This window comes from Alexandromys fortis, unplaced genomic scaffold, assembly GCF_014885135.2.
Source record: "Alexandromys fortis isolate MF-2015 unplaced genomic scaffold, M_Fortis_MF-2015_v1.1 scaffold_154, whole genome shotgun sequence".
In the NCBI taxonomy this organism is placed as follows: Eukaryota; Metazoa; Chordata; class Mammalia; order Rodentia; family Cricetidae; genus Alexandromys; species Alexandromys fortis.
This window is the reverse complement of record NW_026068040.1, coordinates 781,853-796,288: the sequence shown is the minus strand read 5'-3', so window position 1 is coordinate 796,288 and position 14,436 is coordinate 781,853. Positions and strand designations below refer to the sequence as shown.

At 43.3% G+C, this 14,436-nt stretch overlaps 2 protein-coding genes across 2 annotated transcripts in view; one reads left to right on the top strand and one right to left on the bottom strand.

Annotated features, from left to right (window-relative positions):
- LOC126515692 (uncharacterized) overlaps positions 1–8,340 on the top strand; it is a 107,383-nt gene extending 99,043 nt beyond the window's left edge. The window contains exons 3-4 of the mRNA XM_050165524.1: positions 5,204–5,263; positions 8,236–8,340. Coding sequence (XP_050021481.1) covers positions 5,204–5,263; positions 8,236–8,340 — 165 coding nt within the window. The remainder of the gene's footprint in view (positions 1–5,203; positions 5,264–8,235) is intronic.
- Positions 8,341–9,783: 1,443 nt separating this feature from the next.
- Il22 (interleukin 22) lies at positions 9,784–12,893 on the bottom strand. Its single transcript, XM_050165493.1, has 5 exons — positions 12,708–12,893; positions 12,077–12,142; positions 11,817–11,960; positions 10,882–10,947; positions 9,784–9,861 (listed from the first exon to the last, which is right to left on the bottom strand). The coding sequence occupies exons 1-5, from the start codon at positions 12,891–12,893 to the stop codon at positions 9,784–9,786; spliced, it is 540 nt and encodes a 179-aa protein (XP_050021450.1).
- Between the last annotated feature and the right edge of the window lie 1,543 nt (positions 12,894–14,436).

Sequence of the window (14,436 nt, the reverse complement as noted above, 5' to 3'; positions counted from 1 at the left end):
GTTCTCAATATTGTTTGTTATATCTATTATTTATTATTATTGTTTATAGTTGTATTTGGGTTAGTTCTGTCTTATTTAGACAAAGAGAGGGAGATGTAGGGATAAGCCCTCCCCTTGGGGGCGGGCTGCCCTCGGGCATATGTTTACTGATAAATTGGGCGCACAGACGCTGCTTGGCCCTTCTTGCCTGCTCTGGGTACTCCGCTGGAACCTTGGTTTCGTGAGTCTGGTTTTGTCATTAAACTTGTTCAAATACCTATTATCATTGGTCCTCATTAATCCAACTGCCACAGGCAGTGGTAGCACACATCTTTAATCCCAGCACTTGGAAAGCAGAGGTAGGCAGATCTCTGTGAGTTCAAGGCCAGCTTGGTCTACAGAGCAAGTTCTAGGACACCTAAGGCTACACAGAGAAACCCTATCTCTAACACCACCACCACTAAAAATGGAAATAAACTGATGCAGGGGGCTGCTTGTTTGTCCTGACCACCCAGAACCAAAATAACCACATGGAAACTGTATTCATTAAATCACTGCTTGGCCCATTAGCTCTAACTTCTTATTGGCTGACTCTTAATTTAACCCATTTCTATTAATCTGTGTATCACCACGAAGTTGTGGCCTACCTGCAAAGTTCCAGCACATCTATCTCCAGGTGCGGATCCATGGCGTCTCCCTGACTCTCTCCTTCTCCCAGCATCCAGTTCTGTCTTCCCCGCCTACCTAAGTTCTGCCCTGTCAACAGGCCAAGGAGGTTTCTTTATTCATTAAAAACCAAGACAAGCAACACAGAGACAGAAGCACCTCCCACACCAATAAACTATGTTATAGGCTAAATACATGCTGTGTTTGAATGTGGCCCAAGTGTTTACCAAAGGTCTGCTGTGACAAAAAAGCCTGGGGCCCAGAATGGCTGTGTGGGAGATAGTAGAACTTCAGGGCTATAGGGTCTGACTAGAGGTCATTGAGTCTGAGCGTTCCTCAGAGCATCCCTTGCATTCTTGGGATGATTATACACAAAACAAGCTTAGCATGCCCCGTCTGCTCCTTTCTGAGGGGTGACCACTTGCTTCTCTGTGTACTTCCGCCACATTGTGCCACCCACCGTGCCCATCAGAGGCTGACTCGGTGGAGCTGAGCTCCTACCATCAGCTGTAGTCTGTTGGTGTGATGAGCACCTGCTTAGCCTGCTGTAACCATGAAATGATAAATGTTCCTAGGAGAAAATAGTGTAAGGGTCTGCCATTCTAAATGACAAGTAGAGAACATTTACCTGAAAATTAATGGTTTGGGGGAACAGATCGCAAAGGCAGCACACATTCCATATGTGTATCTGGGAAGATTGAGGAGAAAATAAAGAAGGGGAAATGGAGAGCTTTATGGGTTACTTTTAAAACAATCTGTGCATACAAGGACTGCCATGGTTTATATCTAAAATCTCCTCCAAGGCCATGAACTGAAGGGACCAGGAATACAAACTGGCACAATAGTTTCTGCCCTCAAAAAGCTCTAAGGTGGATAAGTAACAAACGATTAAAGCCTGCAGGGTGACAGGCGTGAAGGGAGGTACAGAAACTAAACTTTGAAAATAGAGCACTTAACACCCTGAGATCAGAAAAGGAAGAAGAATGGGGCATTTCACAGAGGGGCTACTTCAATCTGCCGAAATTGTTCCAATTTCTCAAAAGATCAGCTTGTTCCCCAACTTTCAGTCAGAAGTGAGGGCAACTGTCATCTTGTCAACCTCTGCAGTAGTGGTTTAGTCTGTCCATGACTGGTGCAGTTCGGTGTCTATCATCCTCACAAGGTCGCAGGCTCCTTGAAGACCAAGCATTGTGACTCCTGTCAAATGGGGTCTTGCATAGCCCGTGACAGAATTATACCAACTGCAATTGCCAAAGTCTTCACACAGGCAAACAGTAACCTAAGATCCACGAAATTCTTCAGCAACCATAGCACCTGCTGCAATGGCAAGGGGGGGAGGGTGGGTGTCTCAGCTGAGAAGCAGCTCGCAAAAGCATCTCACAGCACACAGACACACGACAAATAAACAGCACCCAGGACCTCACACAGTGGGCCTCACCGAGCAGCAAAGCCCACCAGGAAGGCCGCATCTGTCTAAGGCCCTGGCGGCACTGAGGTGAGAATGCTTGCCATCATAAGGGAAGATGTGAGCTGCACAGAATGATCCCAAGTGGTTAAAAAAAATTGCAATAAGGAAGGGACCATGGCTGTCGTAGACATGTGTGGTCACTCTGAAGATCTTTGGTATTTGCAACAAGGAGAAGGGACAAATAAAAGGAGGGCTAAGCAGATGAGAAGCAACCAAATATCAATCCTGGATTAATTGGAATAAACAGAGATGCTCAAGTGTCCCCAAGTAGCAGCAGTGAGAGAAAAGGCCAACAAAGGGAGAAGCAAGGGGACTTCTAGACCAGAGGGGAGGAGACATTGTTAGGTTCCTTTAGGAGACAGTGCATGCTGCACTATGAACCTCTACTTCCCAGTGTGGAGCCTCATGGAAGCAACAGGGGCAGAAATTTTTAAAAATAAGTGCTTAGTCGGGTGGTGGTGGTGCACACCTTTAATCTCAGCACTCAAAAGGCAGAGGCAGGCAGAGATCTGAGTTCAAGGCCAGTCTGGTTTACAGAGCAAGTTCCAGGACAGTCAGGGCTATTACACAGTGAAACCATCTTACAAAAAAGCAAAACAAACAAACAAAAAGACACTAAGTGCTTAATTTTAATTTTAGAAATGAAAACACCACCATCTCATATTTTGTTTTCTTACAGACGTTTTCACGTAGCTCCAAGATGCTAACAACAGGCTGCACTTGTCTCCCTCAATCTTATCCGAGTCCCAGACCTTAGCAGGGTTTTCTTTTGCTGTGACCAAATTCCATGACAAAATAGTAAGTTGGGGAGGAAAGGGTTTCTTTGGCTTACACTTCCACATTGCTGTGCATATTGAAGGAAGTGAGGACAGGAACACAAGCAGGCCAGGCAGCAGGAGCTGATGCAGAGGTCATGGTTAGGGGGCTACTTACTGACTTGCTTCCCCTGGCTTGCTCAGTCTGCTTTCTTATTGAACTCAGGATCTTCAGCCCAGGAATGGCGTCACCCACCTTGGGCTGGGCCCTCCCCCATTGATCACTAAATGAGGAAATGCCTTGTAGCTGGATCTCATCGAGGCGTTTCCTCAGCTGAGGCTCCTTCCTCTGACGACTAGCTTGTGTCAGCCAGTACAACTGACCCCTTGCCAATTTGACACGCAAACACATCACTATTAAGCCACATCCCTTCCTCTCTTATTCCAAGATCTCACAATAAAATCATAAATAATTTTAAAAGTCCCACAGTCTTTAAAATTTCATTCTCTTCAAAACATCCAATATCTTTTTAAAAGTTCAAATCTTTCATCTGTGAGCTCCTTTAAAAATCAAAATTAAACACTTTCATCAAGAAGCAAGAATCACGGTACTGTAACAATCTCAACCAAGCAAAATCAAACTCCAACAGTATAAACGGTTTATTTAAATAAATATAATATGAATAAACAAATAGCTCAATGTCCAGTTGTCTGTTTCACTCACGATCTTCTGGAATCCTCCAAAAGGGCTTGGGTCCCTCTCTGGCTCTGCCCTCTGCGGCACACACAGCTTGTCTTCTGGGCTCAGGCTGGCTCCACTGCTGCTGCTGTTCTTGATGGTCATCCCATGGTACTGGCATCTCCAAATGCTGGGCTCCCTTGCTGCAACTGGGCTGCAATTTCATCAATGGCCTCTCATAGGCTCTCTTCATGGTGCCAAGCCTCAACTTCTCAGCATGACCCCTTCAGTCTTCAACCTTCAACTGCCACTGAGGCTGCACCTTCACCAATGGCCTCCTCAGGTTTCACAGTGTCAGGCCTCAGCTGCTCTCCATGACCCCTTCATGGTTTCAAAACCAGTACCACCTGGGTGACTCTTACACTTTGTCAAATCCGGCTACCAGCACGAGGTACAACCTTGGCCAGCTCTGCAACACAGCTTCTCAGTGTTCTGAGTAAACACTTCCCAGAAGAGTTCACCTCAGTGATGCTGGTCTCTTCTTAATCACTGCTAATTTCTTCACGCCAGCTGACCAGCATCCATTGTCTTAGTAATGTAAAGGATTCACTTCAGTAGTTTCTGGTGTCTTGTTAATCACAGCTGATTCTTCAGCCCCAGCTAACCAGAACTACCAAATCTTAAATCAAAATAGCAAATGTCCCCGAAAGAATCTTTACACTTCCCTCTGAAACTTCACAAGCCAGGCCTCCACCTTCTGCACTGGTCTCAACATTCTTATCTTCCAAGTTCCCACAAAACTTTTAATACTCAATGGCTTTTCTAGCCCAAAGTTTCAAAGTCCTTCTACAATCCTCCCCAAGACATGGTCAGGTTTGTCACAGCAATGCCCATCTACACTGGTACCAATTTGTCTTACTTAAGGTTTCTCTTGCTGCAATAAAACACCATCATCAAACAGCAAGTTGTGGGGATGAAAAGGTTTATTGGGCTAACACTTCAGCATTGCTGTTCATCACTGAAAAAAGTCAGGACAGGAACTCAAACAGGGCAGGATTCTGGCAGCAAGAACTGATGCAAAGACCACGGAGGGGAGCTACTTACTGGCTTGCTTCTCATGTCTTGATCAGCCTGCTTTCTTATAAAACTCAGGACCAAGAGTCCAGGAATGACACTAGCCACCATGGGCTGGGCCCTCCACCACTGATCACTAACTGAGAAAATGCCTTACAGATGGATCTCATGGAGGCTTTTCCTCCACTGAGGCTCCTTCCTCTCTGATGACTCCAGCTTGTGTCAAGTTGACAGGAAACCAGCCAGTACTCAGGGTAAGGTGGGGGGCATAGAGGAGACAGGCGCACCAAGCAGGGACCCATGACACAAGTTGGGCGATGGAGGAGAATTTAAAGGAGCAGGTTCATTTGTCTGCTTTTAAGCTGTAGAAAGAGTTCAAGGAAAGCAGTAAGAAATTTTGCAGTTCTGTGGAGCTCACTGGGGACCAGTTAAGAGAAGTTACCAGAACAACAGTAAAAAGAGCGATGTAAAGAATGGTTGAGGGAGCTTTGGCTTTTCGGAGAAATGTACTTCAGATATGATTAGCAGCCCAGCAGGAGGGCTCTGAGGACTCAGTGCTTTGACCTTATTCTCATTCTTCAGCCTCCTGCTAACCTCGTCCATAAACCAAGTGCAAGCAAAATCCGGAAAGCAAGCATGTGGGTAAAGGCGACCTGGCCCAGTCACTCTGGGCCCCAAGTGATCTGGGAAGGGAGAGAGAAGAAGCTGAAGGAGCCAAGCAGCACAGTCCATCTTCCTTGTATGTAGAGCCCACTCTTATCCCTGAAAGGACGGAGAGAAAACATATGATCCAGCACAGAAAACTCATGGAATTTCATCAGCTACTATAGTGTTATATGATGTCAGTGTGGTCAGATTTCCATCTAAGATTAAAATATGATCCACTATAAGTAGTCTTCATATAGGGCAGTGATTTTTAACCTTTCTAATGCTGCAATCCTTTAATACAGTTCTTCATGTTGTGGCTACCCTCAACTATACAATTATTTTTGTTTGCAACTTTATAACTGTAATTTTGCTACTGTTGTCAACTATAATGTAAATATCTGACATGCAGATGGCCCCCATGCGGATGATCTTAGGCCACCCCTGTGAAAAATTCTTTCCACCCAAAAGGGTTGTGACCCACAGGTTGAGAACCACTCATATAGGAGACAGCAATGAAAATACTGACAGCTAATGAATAGAAAGCATGCCCACCACTGTTACATTTCTTATAGCTGTTCTGAAGACCTAAGAAAAATAACGAATTGTAAGACTTCTGGGCAAAGATGGCAGTTTACAAACTTCCACTACAAGACTCTTTGAATAAAAAGCGTTTGAGTAGTAAAGCATTCACTTTATACCTAAGAAACAGAGGAAAGAGCTATGGGACAGTTAAAAAGCAAGAGACACAGACAGGCTCAGCTGAGAAAAGTAAGCAGCAACTCACAACCCCACCCCTAACCCTCTTGAGGGATAAGAAGCCAGCACCAAGACCACAAGGTAGACCAGTAATCCCTGGTGAAAAGAGACTATCAGTCCTGACTTTAAGACAAGCACGTGGTACTCACTAGTCTTTCATCTAGTGAAGGAATTCATCACGTCAGTAACTCCTGCATGACAGACCAGCTCTAAAGGGTTTTTTTTGCCTCTAATATCTGAGTGCACTATTGTCAGGTGCCATTTTGATCACTGACATGCAACAGAGCCCGTAAGGTAGAAAGACACATGGCTGAGGCAGAAAAAATAGATGTTAGGGGCTGTGGACCCCCATACCCTGTGCTCTGAACAGCCTCCAGCTGCTCTGAACATGAGACCCTCAGGAGTTCCTGATGTCAGGGAAGTAGTTTCTGGTAGGTTTGGCTGGGGAGTGGCTATCAATTAAGGATCCCTATATAAGCTGCCCCTGAACACAATAAAGGGGACATTCTTGTTTCAAGGATGACCTGTGTCCCTGTGTTTCTGTGTGTGTATGTGTTTAAATCTTCAGCCCCTATCCCTGCTCGAGAACAGTCCTGAAGTGCAGGCAGTGTGCTACAGGCATAGTACCATAGTACATGTAGTTCAGGTGCTACAGGACCGTAGTATACATAGTAGCATGGATGGTACAGATGGACATGAGGGAGGAGTCAGGATGGAAATGGGGCAGGAAAAGAGCTAGGGATTCATTATTAGTGTGATAGTAAGCCATCGGCAACAGGAAGATGCCCAAGCGAATGATTTGTGTTTTCTAATTTTCATGGCTATAAGATAGAAAGCAATTAGTTGAAGGGAGCACATTCATAAATTATTAGAATAATTTGGTGCAGAAATAGTCACAGCTTAGCAGAAAGTCAGTCATTTGTGGAATGAGAATATCTAGCCACTGTTTCAGAGTTCACACAGAGAAATCTCTGGCACATTCAATGTGAGGCTGGATCAAGGAAAGCCAGAGTAGATGCTGTCTGCTTTGGAATGTTGTCTGACATAGAAAGGCATTTTAAAAGTTTCTTAGTAAGACCTCCGAATTTTAGTGATAAATATTCTTACAGTTATGGCTCAAGTGCAGTTCTAAGTTGGCCCAAATCATTGCACTGGAACTCACTTGGAAGAGAAAGGCAAACATCCTAAGCAACATCTGTCTCTGTCACTATTCTACTGCTGTGACGAGGCTCTATGTCCAAGGCAACTTATGAAGAAAGCACTGGGTTAGCCAATGATCATCATGGAGAGGAGCATGACAAGAGGCAGACATGGTTCTGGAGCAGTAGCTGAGCTCTTACACCTTTATAAGAAAGTTGGAAACCAGAGAAAGCAATCTGGTCAATGGTGTGGGCTTTTAAAATCCTCCGAGCATATTCCCAGTAGCACAGCTCCTCCAGTGCCATATCCCCAAAGTAGTTCCACCAACTAGGGAACCAGGTATCCAAATACACAAGCCTATGGGAGTGATTCTCATCCAAACAACAACATCAGCTTATCAGAAAGTAGTGACAATCCAACAGACCATAAAGCTGCTCGCTGCTGCATCTCTCTACATTTGTAGACCAAGCACAGATGCACTGACTTTGGCTTAGCCATGAAAGAGGTGTCATCCACACACAGGCTCACTGCTCATCACTTCATGCTGTAGGAGGATGGCAAGTCATTGGCAGGGACCTGGGGAGTAGGTTCACAGCACCGTATTGTAAAAGAAAACACTTTAGATGTACAGTCGATAACTTTTTCTACCTGGTAACTTTGACCTTCTATGAAAAGGCACATATAATCAATAACTTCCCTTCTGGCTCCTCTGTGATGGTGACATGTCTTGTAATCTAACCACTGTTGCTCCCCCCTCCCGCGCTCTCTTCCTCCTCTGTACCACAGCATGGATTTTGAAGATGCACAGCTTTCTCTTCGTATGTTTCATAATATAGTCCCTGGTTTTCTCGTACAAAAGCCTTGTCTAAGTAATAATTTCACTTGTTAGAGAAACAGTGCCTTGGCTTCCTTTTAGAAAGACTGAGGAATGCCGTTCCTAGTAGGTCTCACCTAGAAATAAAGGAGCTCACTTGCTTGTGTATTTCTCTCCATTAACATCACTTCTCCGTTTAATCCATAAGTAGTTAATAGTATAAGTGAAACATAACCAACATCTTTTTCCCTTTTAGAATTCTATTCTGCATCAAAAATATGAAAGAGACCCTTCAGATCAGATAAACCTGCTTCAACAATGGTCAAGTGTGTTCATGAAACATTTCTTCGCATGTCTCTGATTCCATTTTTCTCATCCATAAAATGAGGATGCATGTGTGGCTGTGTGCATGCATGTCTGTGTGTCTATGTGTACAAGATTGTGTGTGTGAGCATGTGTGTGTGTGCACAAGTATGTGTGAGTATGTTAGCTTTATATTACTGCACCAAACATGAGGAGCAACCATTTTGCAAAGAGGTAAGGTTTGTTTCTATCAGAGATTTCAGTTCCTGGCCACCTGGGTCTACTTGTCCTGTAGTGAGGACACGACAGAACAAAGTGACTTCCCTCATGCCCATGATGTAAAGAGAAAGTAGAATGGTTGCTATCCAATTATCCCCTTCAAGTGTACATGCTTTGATGTGAAAATCACCAGATTTAAAGGCTACATCATCTCTCAATAACCACTGTCCTGGAAACTAAGCCTTTCACGCATACTATTCAGGGCTGGAAAGAGGGCTCCAAGGGGAACAGTATCTAATGTTAAAGCATGTGGACCTGAGTTTGGTTCCCCAGCACCCATATACAAAGCCAGGCATTGTCAGACAAGGCTGTCAACTCAGTGATGTGGGGGACAATGACCAGAGAATTACTAGAACTTGATGGAAGCCAGTTCAGTGAAAGACCCTGTCTCAAATTATAGAGACACAGAGCAGAACACCCAATATCAGTCTCTGGCTTTAATATGCATGGCAATACACATATAACATACACACACATACACAAACACAAACATATACATACATACATATTTACATACACATACACAAACACACAAGCATGCACCACACACACAAAAACACAGGCTGCTGGGGACAAACTTGAACAGTATAATACTATGGCTGTCTCATTTTCATAGATCAAGCATAAAGTTAGGAGACTGATCAGATAACAATGGAGATGATGATATTTCTGAATATAGAAGAAAAAGCACAAATACAGAAGATTTATGATATTCATATGTTTATTGAAGCCAAAGATATCCTGTTTTTATATTATCATAAATACTATTTTTCTTACATTCAAATAGCAATATCAGATAATGTTTCTATAAATAAATCTATATTAATAAACTGGCATAAATAAAATGCATAGTTATAATAAATAAACTTACATAAAGTACTGATTATGGAAATGGAATTACATATGCTTTTTTCTAAAGGAATGAGAAGTAATCTCTTGTGGAAATAATCAATTTTTAAAAACACATTATTTTTCTCTTGCATCATCAGTTACAATAAAATATTAGCAATGAATCTTTGTGATTAGAAAGCACATCTGGTATTATAGACAAATGACAACATTGATTTTCTTTTTCAACTGAACCAGGTTTCATCTAGGATCTTCTAATGATGGTGGAGTTTAGCTTCTCACTTTCCTTTACTAAAGAAAAAAAAGGTCCTTTCAGGAATCTTATTGTATTTAACAGGCAGGAAGGGTCAGTTAGTTTTCTAGTCTCTCCAGCTCAGACACAAGAATTTCTCAGGAACATAAACAGCAGGTTCAGTTCCCCGATGACTTTGATCTCTCCACCCTCTCCAAGCTGCAAAAATAAGAACATACACTGATTTGAGGACTTCTGTGGTTATGTAAGCAGGAACTAGTCAGAAGGAGATACGGCTAGGCATGGTGCTGATAACTCCTTCAACAATCGCACCTCCTCGCAGAGAGTCTCACTCCCACTGCAGTCAGTGGTGTGAGTCACGCTTGCTGACCTGAGCCTCCTGCTACTGTTCTTGCCCCCAAAGAGGCCACACAGTGATGCTGCCCACTACAAAGTTATACACTAGTGCACAGTAGATAAATGCTCACTTGTTGAGGGTGTGATGGAAAAAACTAAAAAACGAAAGTAAGACATAAGAAAAAGATTTCCAAGTCACACCTCAATTTCACTGCAATAAATCCACGACTCTTTTGAAACCATGCAAAAATTTGAAAGGTTATCCACTCTTGTTTTAAATCTTAAGTCAATAGCCATCAGGTACTATATTATAATTCCGATTATTAATTATTATTAATATCAGTGATTCCAAATATTCATCCTATATGCAAGTCCAACTCCTTTGTTGCTGTTCTGGGTTGACTTTTGCCACATTTTTGAGCATCAGTTTAGTGACCTCGAAAGTCACATCAAGTAAGCTTGCACCCCACTTTCTGGTTTTCCGTGCACAGTCTTCAAATTATATAAGTTAGTGGGAACCAAGACTTTCCCAACAAAATAATGCTGCTGAAATAATTACATATGGCTGCTGGGTAAGAGCTGAGTTGGGACTCAAAAGTGCTGCCTTCCATGATTGTCTCTGCCACCAGCCATCCTCAGAGCACAGGCTGATGATACTAGTTGAGCTAAGTTAAGATTTTTACTAGCTCTAGAATTTATGACATACAAATTTAGAAACAGACTGAAATATATATATATGTATATATATACATATATATATCCAGCTTGATGCATATCAAGTAATAGATCATATAGTAGAAAAATCAAGTAAAATATTACAAAGGAGAAAAAGAGTAGAAAAATCAAATAATGTTATGTTTCCTATTAAATTATCAATAGTACCTGTTTTACGGTTTCCTTCAGTGTTTGTATATTTTTCTGGATGCGCTGGCCATTACCACTGATGTGCTGCAAAATAAAACAGGAGTCACTAACAGAATCATGCCGTGTGCAAGCCTACACTCATGGCTTCTGCGGCACGTGACCTGGGATAGAGGCAGTCAATAATTTTTGCCCACAGTGACCTAGATTTCACTGGTGACCTAGATTCTCTGAGCTCTTTTATTCTCTGGGACACTGAAATCCAGGTACTTCCCTTACAGAAGAGCCGTCCTCCTCGTTGGGGAATCCTACTGAGGTTTCCACCGGTAGCAAGAGCAGCAGAAACGAAACCTAAACTGAACCTCATCAAAGGTGGGAACAAAGCCCAAGAAATGAGCGTGAAGCTTCCTATGTGAAAAGTGGGTCCTCCCGGTCAGTGCAAGGCCCCCTCAACCTGCACACTCCTGGTGGACACAGTTCACAGTTTTGGGTGTCTGGAGTATCAAGCTTATATGTTGATGATTCTCAGTTTCCAGTCCCAACAAAAAGTACACTTCCACACTCCAAGTCGAGAAAGCTTGCTATCTCCCTCATTCTCTTCGACTTTTGCTCTGTGCCGTTCCCTCCCCACAGGTACTTCTGCTCAGTGGATATATTTCCACATCTACGCCTTTTGCTTACAATTCTCAACATCGTTCTCATCATTCATAGCTTGAGTTGCTTTCTTTCCACAGGTAAAACTAATAAGGCCTTACCCCTACAAACTCAAACTGAATGAATCAGTTAAAGCCAAAGTCGCCTGCTGACTGATTTAAAGTGGCCTCTGATGTCACTGAGGACTGCCAGTCTCCCTGTCAGGCTTGGGAAGGAGAGAGGGAGGACCACAGGCTCTGAATGGAATAGGAGGGGAGGGAAGAAGGTGAGAGCAGATACATGGAGCCAAAAGAAAGACTTACACAGGAGCTGAGCTGGCTGCTTAGCTTGGTCAGGAAGGATACCACCTCCTGCATGTGGGGCTGGAATCTGTCTGACTGGGGGATCAGCACCTCTCCAAGGGTGAAGTTGAGTATCTCCTTCATCAAGTAGCACCGATCCTGCATCTGAAGGGAGAAACGGAGTAGCAGGGCTCATATTACAGGACATCCCAGAGGATCTGTCAACTCCTGCAGCTAACCCGGAGCCCATATGATCCCTGCTCACCACAAGGAGAACTTACTTTGACTCCTTGAAACAGTTCATCCCCAATGAGCCTGACATCTGTGTTGTTATCTGCAAAGCTAGCCTGGAAGAAAGAAAAACCTTTGTTTTTGCTTTGTTGATGAGGAGGAAGAAGAAATGTATGCTCCCACAAGGTCCAATGTCAAGACACTGAGTGTGTACACTCCGCATCGGGTCTAATGTCCAGACACTGAGTGTGTCTTCTCCCACGGGGCCTAATGTCCAGACACTGAGTGTGTCTGCTCCCACGGGGCCTAATGTCCAGACACTGAGTGTGTCTGCTCCCACAGGGTCTAATGTCCAGACACTGAGTGTGTACACTGCCATCGGGCCTAATGTCCAGACACTGAGTGTATGAGTTTGGAACATTGCACAGAGAAGTCAAAAGTCATTAACAAATGATTTTCAAATAGTTCCTCTATGGATGAAATGCAGAGTATACATCCTAAAGGCCAAATAGAAAAAGCTTCTGATTAAGATTAGGTCTTCAAAGCGTCTCCAAAGAGACATAGAAAGTCTCCAGCTATGGAGATAAAGTGTGGTTAAAGAGCTCACAAGTGCTCCAAAGAAAATGGCAAGGGCTCCTTGAGTTCCAAGTAGCTATGTAGAGAAAGTGAGATGCCGTGTACCTCCTCGGCAAGCATGAAGGTGCGGTTGATGAAGTACGGCCTCTGGAAGTCAGACTCGTCAATCTTGCAGTGGGAAGTGACCGGCAGTGCTGTTGCCTCCTGGACCCACAGGGCAGTGAGAATCAGGCAGTTGACGGCCAGAATCCCCATCAGGGAAAAGCTCATGGATTTCTTCAGGCTAGCCATCACAGAGACCTCAAATGTGAACAGCTGATAACCGAGGAAGGAGAGCCTGTCAGCAAAAGAACAAGAGGCAAAAACGTGAGGGAAATGAGTTAGCTGGGTAGCGTCCCACCAAACAGATAATTCACTGCATCAGTTTGTACACTTACCTGCTTTGGTGCCTCTGCTTGTGATAGGTGAGGCAGAAGTTGCTGCTTTTATAGCCATCAGGACACCCAAATTTTTGGTATTCTGAACCATATGACATCAGACATTATCTAATTTCCAGGTCTGTCTTCTGAGAACTCCCTAACCACCCTAGAAGGCCACAAAACGCCGCCTCCTAGTCTTCCCACCTTGAGAAGCGAAGCCTCTCCTAAAACGTCACTACACGAGCCCAAAGGTGCTTTTGCAGACAAATCCCAGAAATCTCCTAAACTCTGCAGATTTTTCAAAGAAAACAATTGCTTTGTCGTCGTAGGTTCCAATTGAGTGTAATAGCCTTTGATCTCCTGTAGTAACTGAGTCAGCGATTTGGTCACAGACTCATTTTCCTCCCGGCTTCATAGATTCTTATCTCTTCAGAAGTGACCAGAAATAAAAGACCCATGCCCTATATTCTGTGCTTTCCAATAAGCAACAACAAATCCTGGAGATTATTTCGATTGTTAAAATAATTTTGCCTTGCTTTTTCAAGTATACAGGATTCTAAACTACAGCTAGGCTTTAAACATAACAGTGTTGGCTAACATAGCCACTTTCTCACAGGTCCCATTCCCACAGAGTATTCTCATACAGAGACCATTTTTGAGTGAACAAACAGATATGGTAGGTGGAAATAATCATAAAATCATAACCAGGATCAATTTAAGTTTGGAAATATTAGTAGTGAACAATTCAGTCAACATTTTTAACGTAGACTTTTAATAAATTAATACTATATGTACACATTCTGAAGTTTCGTGTGCATATAAGTCTCAAAATATCATTTCTAAATAAACTTACAGTAAGTTGTATTATACAGGTGGATATCTGAAGAAGAAAATCTAGAAAACACAGGGATTGCAGGCTGACATGAATTCATTGTAAATCCATTTAATCTCAAAGAACATCTTACAACTAGACTGGAAGTTTCCTTCCCAAGCAGTGTGAACAGGGAGGACGAAAAACTGTCATTGGGCGAGGTAGGGGAAGGAAATGTGAAATAATGAAAATACTTTAGGGAAACTTTTCTTCTTACAGCTAACTGAGATCAAAAGTGTTGAAGACACGAAGAAAGGACTCAAATGACCGTAGGATCTGGATCTCTTTGGAGGTGCCAACGTGAAGACCCCAAAATACCATGAGGATGTTAACATTTTAATGTAGCTATAGGAAACTCAAAGAGGGTGGTTACAAGATCTCACTCATAGGTAGAATTTAAAAACACTAACCTCCGTGTTGGAGAGATGCCTCAGTGACTAAGAGCACTTGCTGTTCTTCCAGAGGTCCAGGGTTTGATTCCCAGCACCCACACAGTGGTCCACGACCATCTCTAACTCCAGTTCCAGGGCATATGACATCCTTT

Coding starts and splice junctions, on each gene's coding strand:
- Il22 (XM_050165493.1), bottom strand. CDS start 12,893: ATGGCTAGCCTGAAGAAATCCATGAGCTTTTCCCTGATGGGGATTCTG. Junction 11,961..12,076: donor AACTGTTTCAAGGAGTCAAA/GTAAGTTCTCCT, acceptor TTCTCCCTTCAG/ATGCAGGATCGGTGCTACTT. Junction 9,862..10,881: donor TGAAGGAAACCGTAAAACAG/GTACTATTGATA, acceptor TTATTTTTGCAG/CTTGGAGAGGGTGGAGAGAT.